The sequence below is a fragment of the Carassius carassius genome, chromosome 45, assembly GCF_963082965.1.
Source record: "Carassius carassius chromosome 45, fCarCar2.1, whole genome shotgun sequence".
Classification (NCBI taxonomy): domain Eukaryota; kingdom Metazoa; phylum Chordata; class Actinopteri; order Cypriniformes; family Cyprinidae; genus Carassius; species Carassius carassius.
This window is the reverse complement of record NC_081799.1, coordinates 21,937,692-21,955,200: the sequence shown is the minus strand read 5'-3', so window position 1 is coordinate 21,955,200 and position 17,509 is coordinate 21,937,692. Positions and strand designations below refer to the sequence as shown.

Here is a 17,509-nt window from a genome sequence, read left to right as displayed (position 1 = left end):
AAGTTCACATTATAAGCATCTTTAATCTTGACTTCTGATCAATTTAAATTCAATCCTTGCTGAATAAAACAACAGATTTCATTATAATAAAACATTAAAAAACAATAGATTCTATTATATAATATATGCAATATATCCTAGAAAATTATATGTTTTGTATATGGTTATGTTAAACATTCAATGATGTTGTTTATCATTTTTATTAGTTTCCTATGACAAATACAGTTTTTAAGTACAGATTTATTATTTCTCAATAAAATCAGCTCATAAAGATTTAACATATAATAATAGGTTTCGAGAGAGTTCACTCACCATAATCTCTATGATATTTTCAAAACCCAGCTAAGACTGGTTAGCTGTTCTTAGATGGTCTAGCCAACTGGAAAAAGCCCAGTCCCCATTAAAACCAGCAGGCCAGCCTGAGACCAAAGCTAAGCCAGCTAAGACAAAAAGATCAGCTGAGGCTGCTCAAGATGTGCTGGCTTTCCTTATTTTTTTATTTCCCAGAAAGGTGTCCATAACAAAAAAAAAAAAGTTTGGGATTAAAATCCATTTTGAAATACCACTACGTAAGTAATGAGAAAATCATTTTTATTCACATTTATATTTATTCACCCTCACAGAGTTAAAATTGACTAATTTTGCTTCACCTGCCATTAAAAAGTTGTCTTTTTTTAAAACTTGTATCATTTTGTATAGAGCCAGTTCATCTTTACTATAAAAATACTTTTAAAACATACAATTTTATTACTCCTAAAGTTTAAAATCAGTACAAAAGTCATGCTTATCACAAACAGTGCTCATTAGGCCCCAAAGAGGGTCATATATCATCGAACAGGTCGTCCGGATCAAGGTTTGCTGCAGCGCTTGCTGGTTTCGGTTTGACGCTTGACGCTTTGCTCGTCTCGGCTTTGGCCTCTTCAGTCGGCTTCTCTCTAAAATTACAAAGTGAAGGAACAACCGTCAGCAGAAGGTGAAGGTTAAATACATAGCAGGAGCTTGTATAAGTCATGACACTGGAGTAAAGTCTGACTGCTGCCTGATTACAGTGACCCAGTCAAACCCCATCCCACCACAGGCTCCTTAAAACAGGGTCAAGACTAAACGCTGCACAGTTCACCCTGCTTCTGTCAAAAAAAAGCTGCTTTATAATCAGACACATGCCATGTGTTTTCAGCTTCACAAAAAAGGTCACTTTCAAGGTGAATCTGACACTGATGTACATCATGCTGGAAATACGTGACATGAATGCCCTGAAGTCAGAACTACAGTAAGTTAGGCTGATGATGTGAAGACAAAATGTCTTTGGTTACTACACTATGACGAAGTTAGCATGTCAGAAATGCTTCCTCAGCATTAAAACAAGAAAAGAAAGGTTAAACTGCAGTAATTCCCACAGGATCCTGTCTATAATGGCTACGGAGAGCTTTTCAAAGTGCTAGAAGAAATCAGGTCACAGGGAAAATAAATGAGATTTATGGTCCCGTAAGCCTGTTAATTTCAGGATGTGCAGGGGATCATGTAGCCTTTTAAGCAAAGCTTGTCCGGTGGTGTACCAGAAAACACATGGACAACACGGCTGGAATTAAACGCACATTAGAGAAAGTTAGTTAAACTATATTACATCTAATTAAAATAACTAGACGAATGTAAACTTCAAAATATCTATGTAATAAATATAATAAAATACAATTAATATAAAATATGTAAAAGAAAAACTATCTAGCTGTAAAATATCTAAATTAATACATTTATAAATAAATCAATATATACAATAATTAACACACACGCACACTTCTATATAAATAATGTATTAAATAAAGAAATAGATTTTTTAAAGGATAAATTCTAAGAAAAAGAATGAGTAAAAAGAATAAGAACTGGATGCATTTAAATGTATGATGCACCAGGAATCATATTCTGAGTTTTCTGATTTTTTCTCAAGCAGACTAATATCTGTGGGCTTTAATAAGTCTCACTGTGGGGGAAATGGAGTTCATTAAAAATGAACAGTGTCCACGTAAAGCATTCACACTCTTAAAGAGCCTGTCTCTGGAAACAAACTCTTCCTTATTAGAAACAGGTTTGCATCCAACAGTGTCCCCTCATAATGCAGCTACAGGACTCAGGTGAATAAGACACGATTTTAGAGGATCATGTTGAGGAGATACCAGAAACCCTTTAGGATCCTGGTGAAAACTTAAGAGCTCAACAGAAAATGTTTAAAATTGAAGGGGAAAACAGATTCACAACACTGAAATATTACTGTTGAGTCAAAAACTCTAAACCACATGGAAAATATAAGCTTTTCTTCACATAAATGTAAAAGAAATGACAGGAATATGATAAAACATTGAAAATTGAATGATGCAACATTTCAGATTGTGCTCTATTTCAAGATTGCTAATCATAAATGCAACACACAAGCATTTTGGCTGGAAGAATCAGACTTTTGGCCCCAATGTAGAAGCAACAAGGCCTTATACTGTAAAACAGATTGTGTTTCCAGGTTCATGATCCCTGTAGATTCGCATCTTAGGGCTCATCCTGCCACAAGTGTAGTTCAGGATTCAAATACCTGCTTCTGAGACGTGCAATTAAAAAGCTGTCTGGCAAAAAGGAAGCAAGTGTTAGGTGAGGTACACTGGGATTGAAGCAACAGAACGGAGCGGAAGTCTTTAAAAACACTTCAGAAACAGATGCCACATTCTGTTGCTTCAACTGAATCCATTTATTAGCATAATCATCAGTCTCTATGAAAAAGCACGCTTTACAAAGAATGAATCGCAGGCTGGTTGATGTTAGAGTTTTGTTCATTTTGTTTGTGTGAATGACTAAGAAATCATCCCGAGTTAGCTAGTTAAAGGAATAGTTCACCCCCAAATTTACTCACCCTCAGGCTATAAAACATGAGTAGATGCTATTGCTTCTGGCTAAAATACAAGTACATGATCCATAATAACACTTCTTCCAGTAAAAAAGTCCATGCACTGTTTTCCTCACATCAAAACATATCCATTTAGAACAGTTTTCCATGTGCATATTTCTCTCCTGATTCAGATGAGATAACTTTTTCACTGGCAAAAGCAATATTATAAGTAGAAGACTCATATTTTGTGTTTTGAAGTTAAAAACATTGTAAAGATGGATTTGTTTCCAACAAATTTGTTTCTTCACAAGATGTTAATTGATTGACTGGAGTTGTGTGGAGTACTGTAATTTGTTTATCAGCTGTTTGGACTCTCATTCTGGCGGCACCCATTCACTGCAGAGGATCCATTGGTAATCGAGTAATGTAATGCAAAAATCCTCCAAATCTGTTCTGAAGAAGAAACAAACTCATCTACATCTTGGATGGCCTGAGGGTACATATATTTTAAGCAAATTTTCATTTTTGGAAGAACTATTGCTTAAAAGTAATAAACAGCTCCTGCTTGCAAACAGATCATGATTCTTTCATAAAAATACAAAGAAACAAGTAAGAAAAGTTTGCATTTGGTCTTTTCGTGCACTCACAAAGACCAGAGTGCTTTTATATGGTGTGTTGGTACCAAATAAACCCTGAGAGGCCTTAAGATTTTGTTCTTTTTTTAACGTGTAAACACCAAAATGATGTTTTTTGACTCTCAAAAACCACATTTATTGAACTGAGTAACTCGAGCATCAGAAATGCGTCTTTGGTGCTTTCAGCAAGCCTTTAAAACACAAACTCAAAGTGAAACAATGCTTAGTCAGCACAATTGGAGTGTAAACAGTGTATTTGCTTTTCTGCACATGTAAATATCGTGGTTTGATCAAGGGGTTTCCTTGTGCGGCCGCATCTTGAAGTCATTTTGACGCAGCTAAACTCCCCTGTAAGGATAGCTTTGAGACAGAAAGAGTGAGTTTCCTACTGCCCTCTGGGAGGAAATCTATAGATATGAGCAGGGATAACAGATGAGTACAAATGTAGACGCTGCCCCTTGTAAGCCACTATATTTGCTGTCATGATTCACTGGGAACAGGGCGGGGATTGTCTGTGGGTTGGGAAAAAAAGGGCTTATGTTTCTTTTAAATTATTACGGACATGAGGAGAAGTTCTGGAACTGGTTAAGAAAATGCAAAGGAGCTCAAAAAGGGGAGAGATGTTACGTTACGGTACAGAACGGAGCCAATGTCAGACTGCAGCCATATTGTGACATGAGATGCTGATGTAGGTATCCACATATCATAAAGTAAACCAATGGATGATTTTATTAGAATGATGCAAACACACTAAACTCAAGTCAAACTCAACTTGCATCAAGCTGCTATATTTTGATCACTGCATAACAAATCAGAACACAACCTGTGTAACAAAAAACAAATGAATAAAAAAAATAATAACTTATTATTTAATTACTTTACCAAGGCTAATTATTTCTTAACAGAAGCAACACAAGAGTAAACTCACACAAACTGACAGCAATGAAATGAGGAAATGATATTTTGCAAAAATAAAATGACTATTCTACATATTACCACACAATTTGTCCCTAACATACTGCAATAAAATAATCTATTAAATTATTAAATTACATATATACATATGTATATTAATGATAAACAGCTGTTTATACAATTACAACAATAATTATATAAAGTATTAATTCTGCACACACAAACACAGAATGTATAACAAAATAAATATATTATGACCTAAATGTCTATTGACAATTAAATGTAAACACACATAAATGAATTTAACAAAAATATATTTGTTTACAATACCAACATTTTAAATATCTAAAAAACATGTTTAAAATTTAAAAAAAAGGCAAAAATATGATATCAAATTATATTTAAATGAAAAAAAAAAATATTATTATTATTATTATTATTATTTAAATTGATAATATCCAATTTATGGGAGTTGTTCTTATCATAGAAATGATGTCACAAATGATTAAAAAAATAAAAATAGGAAACTAAAAAAATATTAATATGAAAATATGTTTTCTTTTGTTTTTTTCTTTTGATTGTGACTCAAGCCGGACATTTCTTTAGGAGAGCCACTAATTGACTGACAGCAAACACACGTGCTGAGGTCTGGATTCATGCGGTGTAACTGGCCTGATTGTTGTCTGTTGTCGTGCTCTGCCAGATCCATCTCTAGGCAGGTGCTGGGAGACTGTAGAACAGCACAGTTTCAGCCAGGGGCCAAATGAAACGCACTCTCTCCCTTCCTTCATCTCTCTCTTTCGGCCTTTCTTCTTCTTCTTTAAAAAAAAAAAACTATTTAACTTCTGATGCATCTCTGAATCCTCTAATAGAGTTTTGACTTCCTTCTACTCGACCTGGAAGGAGACACTTTACAGTCAATTTACTTTGCAGTCTCAATGATTTACAAATCTCTTTTTTTGTTTATTTGTCTGCGCAATCTATAATCACAACAATCTAGCTTTCTCTTTCTCAGAAATGACTTTTCACATCATCACAAAACCTTCTCGCTTTCCAAGCCCTCCCTTCAATCATCTGCCTCCATGCTCCAATCAATTTACAACAGATGAAGCCAAGTCCCGCCCCACATAGACGTACTTACAATGCATTCAAAAAGATTTTCACATTCATCTGAATAAAAAAAAATGAACCAAAGACGTGATTGCGCTCCCCTGATGCGAACATGTGTGGAGTGTTGAGGACGTGCACCACAAGCGATCCTGAAGCTGAATAAACAAATGATGTCTGCTGAGTGATTCTTTTCAGCCTTTAGAGGAGAAATGCTTTAAAAATGGGCTTTATTAGAGCAGATGTCATGGCACAGAGTCTCACCATCTGTAGACAGCAGTGATTGTGAGGTCTGTTTTTGAGAAAAGGGAAGAAAAAAAAGAAAAAAGAAAAAACAGTGGCACTGATTCTAGTCTCTATCCAGTGATTGTATTTTGCCTGCTGGGGAGCTGCTACTGGCAAATTTCTCGATACTCATACAGGGCCTAAAATATACAGATAACAAAAGGCCATTTGCTTTTTGATTACTCTAGAGATGTTGGCAGGAGTAAGAGGTCTGAACAATGACTGTTTTCATAATGTTCACTCATTAGTGAACTTACTTTGATATTTACTTGAAGTTTGGGGCCAGTAAGATTTATTTTTTTGTTAAAGAAATGAATACTTTTATTCAGTAAGGATGCATTACATTGTTCAAAAGTGACAGTAAAGACATGTATAATGTTACAAATCTATTTCGAATAAATGCTGGTCTTTTCAACTTTCTATTCAATATAAAAATACGGAAAAAAAAGAATAATCACTGTCTCCATAAAAATATGAAGCATGACACTGAAGACAAAAATGAAGACAAAAATGAATTAAATAAACAAAAAGTATTGTTTTTCATTTTCCACTTATTTATTTGCCATTTTTCTGGACAGTCTCATTCACTATCCTTTTCAATTTTTTGGAAAAGAGCATTAAGATTTCTCTAAACATCTGCTTTTGCATGAAGAAAGAAAGTCATCAAGACAGCGAGTATCTGTTCCTGTTCCTTTAACTCCGTCTACCACATAAAACGAAACTCATTCATGATACACCGCCACTAATTTGTGTCACGTTTTACAAGAGCGTTCCAGCTCTCACTGTTGCACAAAATTGTGCGTAATTAGCAGAGGCATTCAAAGCCATGTGGCTGTTAAAAACCTCATTCCAGGAACAGAATGAGAATCCTCCAGCTGGATTTCTACGAAGTGGTTTCTACGATACGAAGTGGCGTATGTGACATTATTCTCTAAAGAAGTTACAGCCAGATCTCTATGCCATGGCAGTCTATTACAGTTTGGAAAGTCTGCAGAACGAGAGAAGAAGTCCCTCAACACCTGAAACGCGAACACACGCACAAACCATCTGGTGTAGAGGCACCATTCTGTCATAGACCACCGGGGCCTGCGAACGTCACTGCTTTGAGTGTCTGCTGACACGGGAAGCAGCCACTGACACTGGGAGGCTAGAAACATATTTAACATTTACTCCGCCTGCAGAGTCACACAAACACTCTTGTTTTTACCAAGTTTTAAAAGACCCTCATTAAACGTTAATCTCTGCATAGCCCAGCATAACGTCAATACAATATGAAGCCAAAGCGTCTTAAATGTCTGCCAACTCGAGAAACTTTCATATAGAGTATGTCTGCCAACCCAAAAAACACAGGATCTGTTCCAAATGCTAGTGAGCTGCCTTTCTACCTACTGTCTACTTTGGCAGCTGCATTCTAAGGCAACATCCCAACTGAACTGATTTGAAAGGTGTAACGAGTCTGTTAATCAATCAGTCGAGTCACACATACTGCACTCCTCATGTAAAGCGTGTAAGACAATCATCTAGTGCTTGTAGTTGATCACAGATGTCTAGACAGTGGCATGTTAAGCTAACAACTCAGTACTCAAGCGCAAAAAATCCACAAGATACACAAACATTGGGCTAAATGATTTTGTGTTTCATCAGCTATTTATTTTAACTAATATTTTACAATAAAATATCAAATTATATTAATACATAATTATCTCTGATTTAATATATTTTCATAAAATTCAGCTATATAAAAGTGATGCAGGAAACATTTTCTGATCAGTTAAACTGCATGACTTTTCCATGATTTTTCCATGATCCCAAGTCTTTTCCCAATCAGTTTTAGATTTTGCCATCACAATCATTTTTAGCAAAAGAAATACTCATCATAAAGCTTTTTTGACTATAGAAATACTACAGAAATGTCAATGATCTTTCAGATTTTATTAATGGGACTTATAAAAAATAAAAATGACAAAATAAATAAGTAAAAGTACAAAAGATAAATAGAATGATAGATAGAATGACAGAACAATGATTGGAATGACAGAACAATAGCCAAATTACAGTGACGGCAGGCAGACAGACAGATAGACTGATAGACTGATAGACAGATAGATAGATAGATAGATAGATAGATAGATAGATAGATAGATAGATAGATAGATAGATAGATAGATAGATAGATAGATAGATAGATAGATAGATAGATAGATAGATAGATAGATAGACGGATAGATGGATGACGGATGGAAAGGTAGATGGATGGACGGACAAACATAGATAGATAGATAGATAGATAGATAGATAGATAGAACTGTGGGAAACTCTGATAGAATCACCTAGGAATAGTAACAAATAATAACTTGAAAATAATAACTAATGCCAAATAATCTCCATAACAGTGTGACTATTTTGAGACAAACACAACAGGTTTTCTCAGGATCGGTGTCCCTCAGGTGCCACCAAGTCTGAAGAAGTTGCTCAACGCAAATCTAAACCATTCCTGGGATTTTTATTGTACAATTACAGAGGCAACTTAGGTATTGGCAAAGGAGGAGATGAAATTATACACATTCTCCTATTAATAAGTAAAAATGAGCTGGAGAGAGAAGCACCCAGGGGGGCCTCCACTGGAAAAATACAAAGTGCTGGCAAACAACCAATGGTTTCCGTACAACGGAAGAGGGTTCTGGGAAACCCGCTTCTGCCTGCTTGACTGGCTGCAGGCACGGAGAGAAAGCAGCATCCAAGGTTGTGTGAAATGAACACCAGAGAATAAGACAACTGGAATTATCACTGACATTTTTATGGCTGCAGTAGCAGGGGTTTATGGGTATCATATGCAACATTACATAACAGGCCTCCAGGAGATTGAGTTCGTTACGAGCCAATCGACCACAATAAAACGTGTAATTAGATGGATGGAGGATGTGTGGAAGGATGTGAGAGATGATACCTGGATGTCTGTCGCTGGTCCAGCGCTGCTCGCTTGGCTTGAGTCTCCAGCTGTTGGAGATGTCGGTGGCGGCGTTTTCGACAGGGCGCCACATCTGTGATGTCACTTAAGCTGTCCTCCATCGGGTTGCTTTCTGGCATTTCTGTTAGACAAAACATGGAAAAGTTCATACAATGTTCATATTTTCACTTATTTAACTGAAGTTTTGTCTTTCAAAGAAAATGTTCTTAACATTCAGTCAGTATTTCATTATGGCATATTCATGAATTTTACTTAATTTTTAATCAGAAAAGCTATAATACATTGTAAATATAAATATTTTTAATTCATTTAGCAGAGCATGTTATAAAATCTATAATCATAATCTACAAACATAATATTTTAACATTATAATGTACAGAAACAATGTGCATCAAACAGACTAAACATGAACTAAATGAACGTTTTTTGGAAAACAAATTAATAATTGAATTTACATAATCTCAGGCAGATCAATCCTGATCATAATATGACTGATTATTTTTTATATATTAATATAAATATAATACAAAATGTTTACAAATATTAACATATTTCATTATCAATAATATTAATAATAATACATAATATGTATTATTATTTGTATTTGATGCATGCATTTAAATAACAACAACTAACTATTATTATTTAAATACATACTTTCTATATTTGTATTCTCCTTGGTGCACTGTTATTATCTTAATTTTTTATTTTATTAACAGCATGTGCATTAAAAACTTTGACTAAAAGAAAACAAAACAATAATCATCCTAATTATTCTGCCTATAATATACAGTAGATGAGATTAACACATTTAATTTAAGATGAAACATTCAGCCAACCTGATCAGTTATTGAGCTACAAAGCCATCTGTTGCCAATTTCAGGATTTCAGTCAAGATGAGTTATTATCTGTGAATGTTATTATTTGTAATTGTTTGCATATATAATAGCTCTGAACAGGATAAATGGAGGTTCTCACAGCCAGCGTTCAGGCAGCCGGCCAAGACATGGCTCCGCTAACACAATCAACATCACGAATGCATTAAAAACATGTTGAGCATCAACATTAAATGATGCACATGCAGTGGGACTACAATAAAGCCCAGCAGGAGCACATCTGTCTCATGTGATATGTCATTGTAGCACGGTGGGAGAATAGTACTTGTTCTTTTAAGTACTATTGCATTGCCAGATATGTTTCCATGATTGTTTCTGGCAGTTGTTTACAGTTTAATTTACACAGGACAGATATAGCTATGAAACTAGGTGGGTTTGACTCCCGTTATTTGATGCAACAAACATCCTAACCACATTAAAGACTCTTTCAATTATCCTTCAATACAGCACCCTCATTGTAAACTTTATAGTTAAGAAGAAAAAGACTAAGGCTACAACTCATACTCTTGAAGTACAAAAACATAACCATGCACAAACCCTGAAACATAAACCACTGAATCACGCTTTAAAAAAGGAAAGAAAAGAACAATGATTGAAGCCATGAGGAACTATGCCAAAGTGACACACACCTAGCAACCATACGTTACAATTCATACTGTTTACAGGGTCACATGACCGTGGAAGCGGGTTTCTTATAGTGCTTTTCACTTTTACTCCACAGGGTTTACACAAGGGGAAAAACAGAGAAATTGAGCAACCCGCAGACTAAATCATCTGTGACTCCACCTCATTTCCCTTTCTGTGCCTCAAAACTCTGACTCAACAGCCTGATGGAGCCCCCAAATACGGCCTTAGAGTAGCCCGATGTCGAAATAGACCAAAAGCAGACAGAGTTGCCAAGCAACAACTCGTCTAGGAGTTGACGTCATTAACAATGACGGGCGATGCAGGGAACATCTGAGGGAATGAACTACCTGTAGCCCGTCTCGGATCTGGCTCAAAGGTTTAATATGCTGGACGACGCAGCAGTTCTCAACAGGGGAAAAGACATTAGCGTGGTCATGCTTTGGACAAGACAGCAAATACCTATTGTGATGTCAGCGCTCTCATTGACGCAATGCAATTACAAGTCTTCGCTGTTCTGTCCAGTTTATTTGTGATCTAATGGTAGAAATACTACAATATAAGTAATGTTATGTAATGCAGCATAGCTATTTTTAACAAAAACAGTTAATTAACCATGCAGCAATGCCTATTAAGGATAATCCAGTGCATCAGACAGATATTAAATGTGGTTTAAAAAAAAGCCCCTTGAAATCAGTTCTGGCAGCAAATATTGTCCCTTAACAGAAAACTTAATTCCTGATGTTCATGCAAACCAAAGATAAGGTCATTTATAAATTATTAAAACTGATAACAATTGCTTCACATTGTATAACACAAGAAAAACACAAAAGACTTTCAATATTATATTAACAACATCACAAAACACACAACTCTAAAAGTTGGATTCCAAATGAATGCACCAATCAGAGATGCAGACCTATTGAATTATTCCATGTTTCTTTGTCAATTTCTATCATTGTATGATACATAATGTCATCAAGATCATCAGAGTCACTGCAGATCAAATCAGCATCGTGCCGTCATTTATAAACATGAACTTTCAGGGAAGAAATTCCACTAAACTCGCAACACATTGCTAGTAAGATATATTAAAATACGAGTTTCGTTTTATGTTCTAGGCACAAATTCAGTTGTAGGCTCATCAAGTTTGACTTCAAACTTTGTTAACTTTGCAAATATGTAACTATGTCCAAGGAACACAATATTACAGAGCCTTGAGAACAAATCAGCTCACTATATACGGCGAAATGAAGAATGAGGATCACAGGCTTTGTTAAAAATAGGCTGAGAAAGTTTCAGCAGTAATTTGCATACATTAAAAAAAAAAAAAGTCTGATGTACTTGCATCTGAAATTGAGGCTCTCTGGAAACTTTAAAGGAGTAGGAGAAAAATGGCAGCCTGAAAAAGACAACCTTAACTACAGTATAAGCTTTCCTTTTCTTTTAACAGATGCATTGGGAAAAAAGGTTTGGAATACAGGTTTGGAAGGACATAATAACATAATTTTAATTTCTGGGTGAAGTTAGAAGAATGACCTTGTGTAAGAGGCTTCGGGTCAGGCTGTCTGGGTTCAGCCTCCTGTTCATCTTCTGTACTGCCTCCATAATCACTCTCTACTACAGGACTCTCATCTGCTGCAGTCTCCATCGCATCGTGCTCTTCACTGTCTGCCTTTTTCCTTCCAAGAGAATCCAGTAGGCACTTGTTAACAAGTCATATGAGAAAAAATATTGCAGACTCATTTCTAGAAATTACTGAATCACGTTCTAAAAAATAAAAGAAAGAGAATGCACAAACATTTTCATTCAAAAACAGTTTTCTGTCCATTCATCTTCTGTTTTTTTTTATTTTTTTTTACGATCATTCAAATATTTTGGGTCAGTTAATAAAGTAAATAAATCAGTATTTTTTTCACCATCATGCATTAAATTGTTTAAAAAGTGACAGTAAGGTAATTTATAAGATCCATTTCAAATAAATGCTGTTCTTTTTAACTTCATTCATCAAACAATCCTGAAAAAAATGCATTGCATTCTCTACAAAAATATTAAGCAGCACAATTGCTTTCAAAATTGCTAATAACAAATGTTTCTTAAGCAGCAAATCAGCACATTAGAATGATTTCACTGAAGACTGGAGTAATGAGGCTGAAAATTCAGCTTTGCATCACAAAAATAAATTAAATTGTAACATAAAACCAAAAAGAAAACAATTATTTTGAATTGTAATAATATTTCACAAAATAAATGTATGTATGTATTTTTGATCAAATAAATCCTGCCTTGGTGAGCAGAAGATACTTTTTTTCAAACCATTAAAGTATGTTATAGATCATCAACTTTTAAACGATAATGTACATATAGATAAACAGATATATTTGTTGGACTGTTTGAAATCAATTATTATTTTTGCAACTCATTCAGGTGTCATAAGTGGCACAGAAATAAGACTCCTTTAGGTGTGCTAATCAAGGGCACAACATTGGTGGCCTGAACTTCCTTGGGTTTGTAACTAAACAATTTAAGTTTTCCATCATGACATAGTTTCCACTAGAACAGAGCTTGTTACTGTCATTTTAAGTTTTGTTTTCCACAAAAACAGCAGTGTAGACAGGAAAATGCACTCAACGCAAAACTAGAAGTGATAATCATGAACATAACATCATCAGAGGATTACCTAACAGGAGAAGGGAAATGTTGAACTGAAAAATGCTTACGATCATGTGAGGTTGTATCATGATGAAATGTCGCACACATCTTTACCTCAATCGATTCTTTTCAATAGATTCCTCCAGCTCTTTGACTCTTTTCTGCAGGGCTCTGAGTTTGGCTTTCTTCTCGTTTAGCACCAGCACAAATCGGCTGTACAGGTCTCTCTCCAATGTCTCCTTCCCCTGGATGTACATCTCCATACTGTGGAGAGGGTGAAGAGCAATGAGACCCACCCAAACACTCATGATTGACACTCATTGTTGACAAGTTTGGAAATGATTAGTGATGAGAGTGTTTGTATTACTAGACGTTTAAGTGGATAAACACTCAATTACTTAACATGGAAAACCTTAAGAGCGTACTGAACTAAACACCTGTGGTAGCTGTTTGCAAAATACACACAAGCTAATAAAGAGCCGTCAGTGTTGAGTAGCATTACAAATCCCCCATAATTCTGGTTTTGGAAGATGTTAGAAAGTGTGGCGGCACAGTCTGGCCGATGATGTCACTGCTGCGGTTTCTCACAAAGGAAGGATTGAAGCACAAGAAAAGAAAGTAAAGAGGAATTTCTTGTCAAGTTGGCTGGGATTCCCTTGTCATTCTCTCCTCATGAATGCGTCATGTGCTCTAAATCAGCCATATACAAAGCAAAAAATCCTGAAGTGCGTATGCATATTTACAATTCCCCCTTGAGTATCACAGCAAACACAAACTAAAAACATCTTGTGTATCTAGAGTTCCTTAGTAACCGTCTAAAAACACAGAAAAGGCGCAATTTCATTCTGAATCATAGTGGATGAGGAGGAGGGGAGAGGAAGTTAAAAGACTTTAGTAATAATGCTATTTTGTTTGAAATCAGTTTTGGCATTACACAAAAAAAAAAAAAAAAAACCTTATGAACGTTCCCAGAAACAAAGAAACAAATCAAAAGCATATTCCACACAGTTTGTAAACTAATGTTGTAGATCACTTATAAGAATTTTCAAGCATCAAAAATATAGTAATTTAGTTAAAAAAATAATAATACAGATAATAATTAAAAAAAAATTATATATATATATATATATATATATATATATATATATATATATATATATATATACTGTGTATATATATATATATATATATATATATAGTAATGTGTGTGTGTGTATATATATATATATATATATATAGTAATGTAATGTAATGTTTTCAGAACAAAAAGTCTTTGAATAATGCTAACCACAAAGCTTAATTTGCTCATAAATCATAAACCGCTATTCTAAAAAACCCATTAGAGGTTCCTGAGGGGGACGTGTGTCGAATTAGCCTTCAAGGTTATCTTACAAATTGATGTCTTTAGTGAACGGCTCTGTTCTGCAAATTATTTGATTTATTCCAAACATCCATTTTCTACAGTTCTGTGGGAGTTGGGAAGGATTGATCTGGTGTGGACCTACTCTTTAGTGATGTGTTCCTGTTCTCTCCTCAGCTTCTGGTTCTCCTCAAGCAGGTGCTGGTTTTTGGCCTGTAGACGTGCACTCTGCTCCAAGCCATGACTAATGAGCTCCCTTATGACTTCAGTGGGCTCAGGCACCGCCTGCAGATCCACCACGCCGAGCCTGAACTGACAAATAAAGAGAGAACAAGATTAATAATAGAAGACCTTGTGCAACCTGGCACCTAGAGGAGACACCTGCCCATCAGCTATTAGCATTAGCATCCTGGATGGAGACACAAGGGAGATTGGCTAAGAGAGAATTTCACCAACAGGCGGTGAGATTTATTTGTTGGTTTCTGAGTTTGTGGTTGTGGAGCAGGGATGTGGTGTAATGTACTGGAGCTGTATCACATCTCTCCACCACTGAGATCCAGACGTCCTCACTATTTTTGACCAAAGAATTTCCATTACTTTTCCATCAGAAAATTCTATCATTCTCTACTGAACAAAGTATTTCAATTTGTTTAGATTCAGAGGTATTTGGTAATGAATCATTCAGACTGATGTGTGAAACTGTTCTGATTTCTGACTGATTCATTGAAAATACTCAACAGAACAAATTTAATCAGATGCAATATTAAGCTGAAAGAATATTTTAAAACAAATAAAAACTGATTTATCAGGATAGTTTTTCATCTTTTTTTTTTTTTTTTTACATTTTGCCCATTCTTTAGACGTGTGTTTGTTTGTGATAATATGCGAAGATAATTAGTATCATTTAATAGTATTTATTTGATAATATTATTTAATAATTATTTTATTTTCTGTAATTTAAAACAGAAATAGATATAAATGTAAATTAACATATTGTAAAAATAACATATTACATGCATATCAATTATTTTTATATTATAATTATAAATTCATAAATTATATTAAATTGTATATGTAATTATATACTAAATATATGAATTAATAAATTATAAAATATAAATTAATAATACATCATTTAAAAAATGAAATAAAAAAATAACAAAACACAATGAATAAATTAAACGAATACAAATTTATATTTAAAAAAATATAGAAAATAGATAATTATATGTACATTATGAAATATTATAAATAAAGATCTATAATAAGCCATAATCAGCCTAATTTACATAGACTGGATACACATATGAAACACAGAAAGCACAGAACCTGGTTAAAGTAAAGCGAGGACAGTTCATGAATACAATGTTTTTTTTATTTGCAGAAAACTGTTTAGTGAATTCACACTTCAGGGTTTCAGTGGCCAAATCTGTCTGGACACCTGGACAAACACATCAACATTTTAGCCTGGACTTTCTACTGATAAGACAAGCCAACCGATGTGATGGGAGCCAGCGAGCGACAGCGAGTCTCTGATCCTCAAATAGATGAACTCTGACAGGACACACAAGGGACGGACGCTCGGACTGTAGTGTGTGCCAGTCTGTGAATGATAAGAACGACTGCACTGAAGAGCACTGAAGATAACAGAACACAATGTACCGAGTATGTCTGTTAACTGAGCACTTTTGTCCTATAAATGATTCTTGACGGCTGTAAGCAAAAGACAGTGATTGGGAACAAGAAAGAAAATTCTTATGACCTTGTTGTGAACGACTCTGGTAATGTATGTAGTGATGTAGCACTAAAAGAGAAGTTTAGCATGCTCTTCAGGGAACGGAGATGTCAAGCTCAAAAAAGGGGGCTAAAAAGAAAGCATAAAACTATTGTTAAAGTAGTCCATTCCACCTGCGCACTATTTTCCAAGTCTTCTGAGTGTCAAAGAAATGCTGTGTGAAGACCAGACTAAAAATTACTCTTCTATTGTTATTTCCTAACATTCGCTTATGTTGTAGCAACAACTCTCATTTAATGTTATGAAGGTTTTTTTTATACTTAAAGCAACCGATACTGTGTTAAGTCTTTTAGAATACAACATAGAAGTAGTTCAAATGAATAGTTTGCTGTTTTGAATCATACAAATGAATCATTCAGTCATTGAAAAGAATCAACGCAACAAACAAATTCACTCAGAAATCAGACCTATTTCAATCCCAAGAAACATTTTAGAACTTATTACACAGACATTTACATGGTATATGTATACATAAAAATTGGGAATAAAAAAATAAATAAATGATAAATAATAAAAAAACTAAGGATAAATAAACAATGTTAGACAAATCAATACATAAAAAAAAAATTAAAGAATGATAATTAATGACAGAGTTAATGTAATAAAAATGACTAATATCATACTGCTTCAGACTACAGCAAATAAATTATCCAAAGTACTTTTTTATTTATTATTTTTTTGGAGCTTGCCCGCCACATCTTCTTTCTGTGTTCCACGGAGGAAGGTCAAATGGATTTGGAAAAGAGATCAATGAGGTGAATAAAGGATGACTGATTTTTTAATTCTGGTCCATACCATACCTCTTCAATTTTTAACTCCACACAGAACGAAAGAGCCAGCTCTGATGCAACCGTCAGATTCACATATCCTTAAACCAGAGATTCAACATGGAATCTTTTCCAGCCAGAATGTGATGTACCATCGAGCAACACTTACACTGAGTCCTTTACAAGATGAGCTCAGAACTTCCATGTCTCAGAGTGCTTATTTAGCTTATTTGGACAGAGCCTATTCATCCCACTGTGGGAAGCCAAATTGCGGAGACAGACACAGGTTGAATTGCTATTAAAACTCTTATGATGAAGACTAGTGGCTTTATGCTAAAAAAAACAAACAGTTGTTCATGAGTCACACAAAATCATCATTTGAACTTGTCTAACTCTATGATACATGAGAAGGCAAGCCAAACATTACAGCTGAAGTCAAGAGAGATACTTTTATTGGGCCTAAATACAATCACATCTTTAAAAAAAAAATTTTTTTATATATATATTTCCGATTATTAAAAGATTTGTTTAAAGCATTTTTCCATTTCTTAGAAAAAAACTCATTCACCTTAATGGATCATCCAAGTTCACCCAAAACTGAAAATTTGCTTAAAATTTACTCACGGAGGCCACCCA

At 34.7% G+C, this 17,509-nt stretch overlaps 1 protein-coding gene across 1 annotated transcript in view; it reads right to left on the bottom strand.

The window, feature by feature from the left end:
- Positions 1–574: 574 nt before the first annotated feature.
- LOC132127129 (DNA repair protein XRCC4-like) overlaps positions 575–17,509 on the bottom strand; it is a 31,500-nt gene continuing 14,565 nt past the window's right edge. The window contains exons 4-8 of the mRNA XM_059538782.1: positions 14,457–14,623; positions 13,066–13,215; positions 11,839–11,981; positions 8,759–8,900; positions 575–935 (exon numbers count right to left, since the gene is read on the bottom strand). Coding sequence (XP_059394765.1) covers positions 821–935; positions 8,759–8,900; positions 11,839–11,981; positions 13,066–13,215; positions 14,457–14,623 — 717 coding nt within the window. The 3' untranslated portion in view covers positions 575–820. The remainder of the gene's footprint in view (positions 936–8,758; positions 8,901–11,838; positions 11,982–13,065; positions 13,216–14,456; positions 14,624–17,509) is intronic.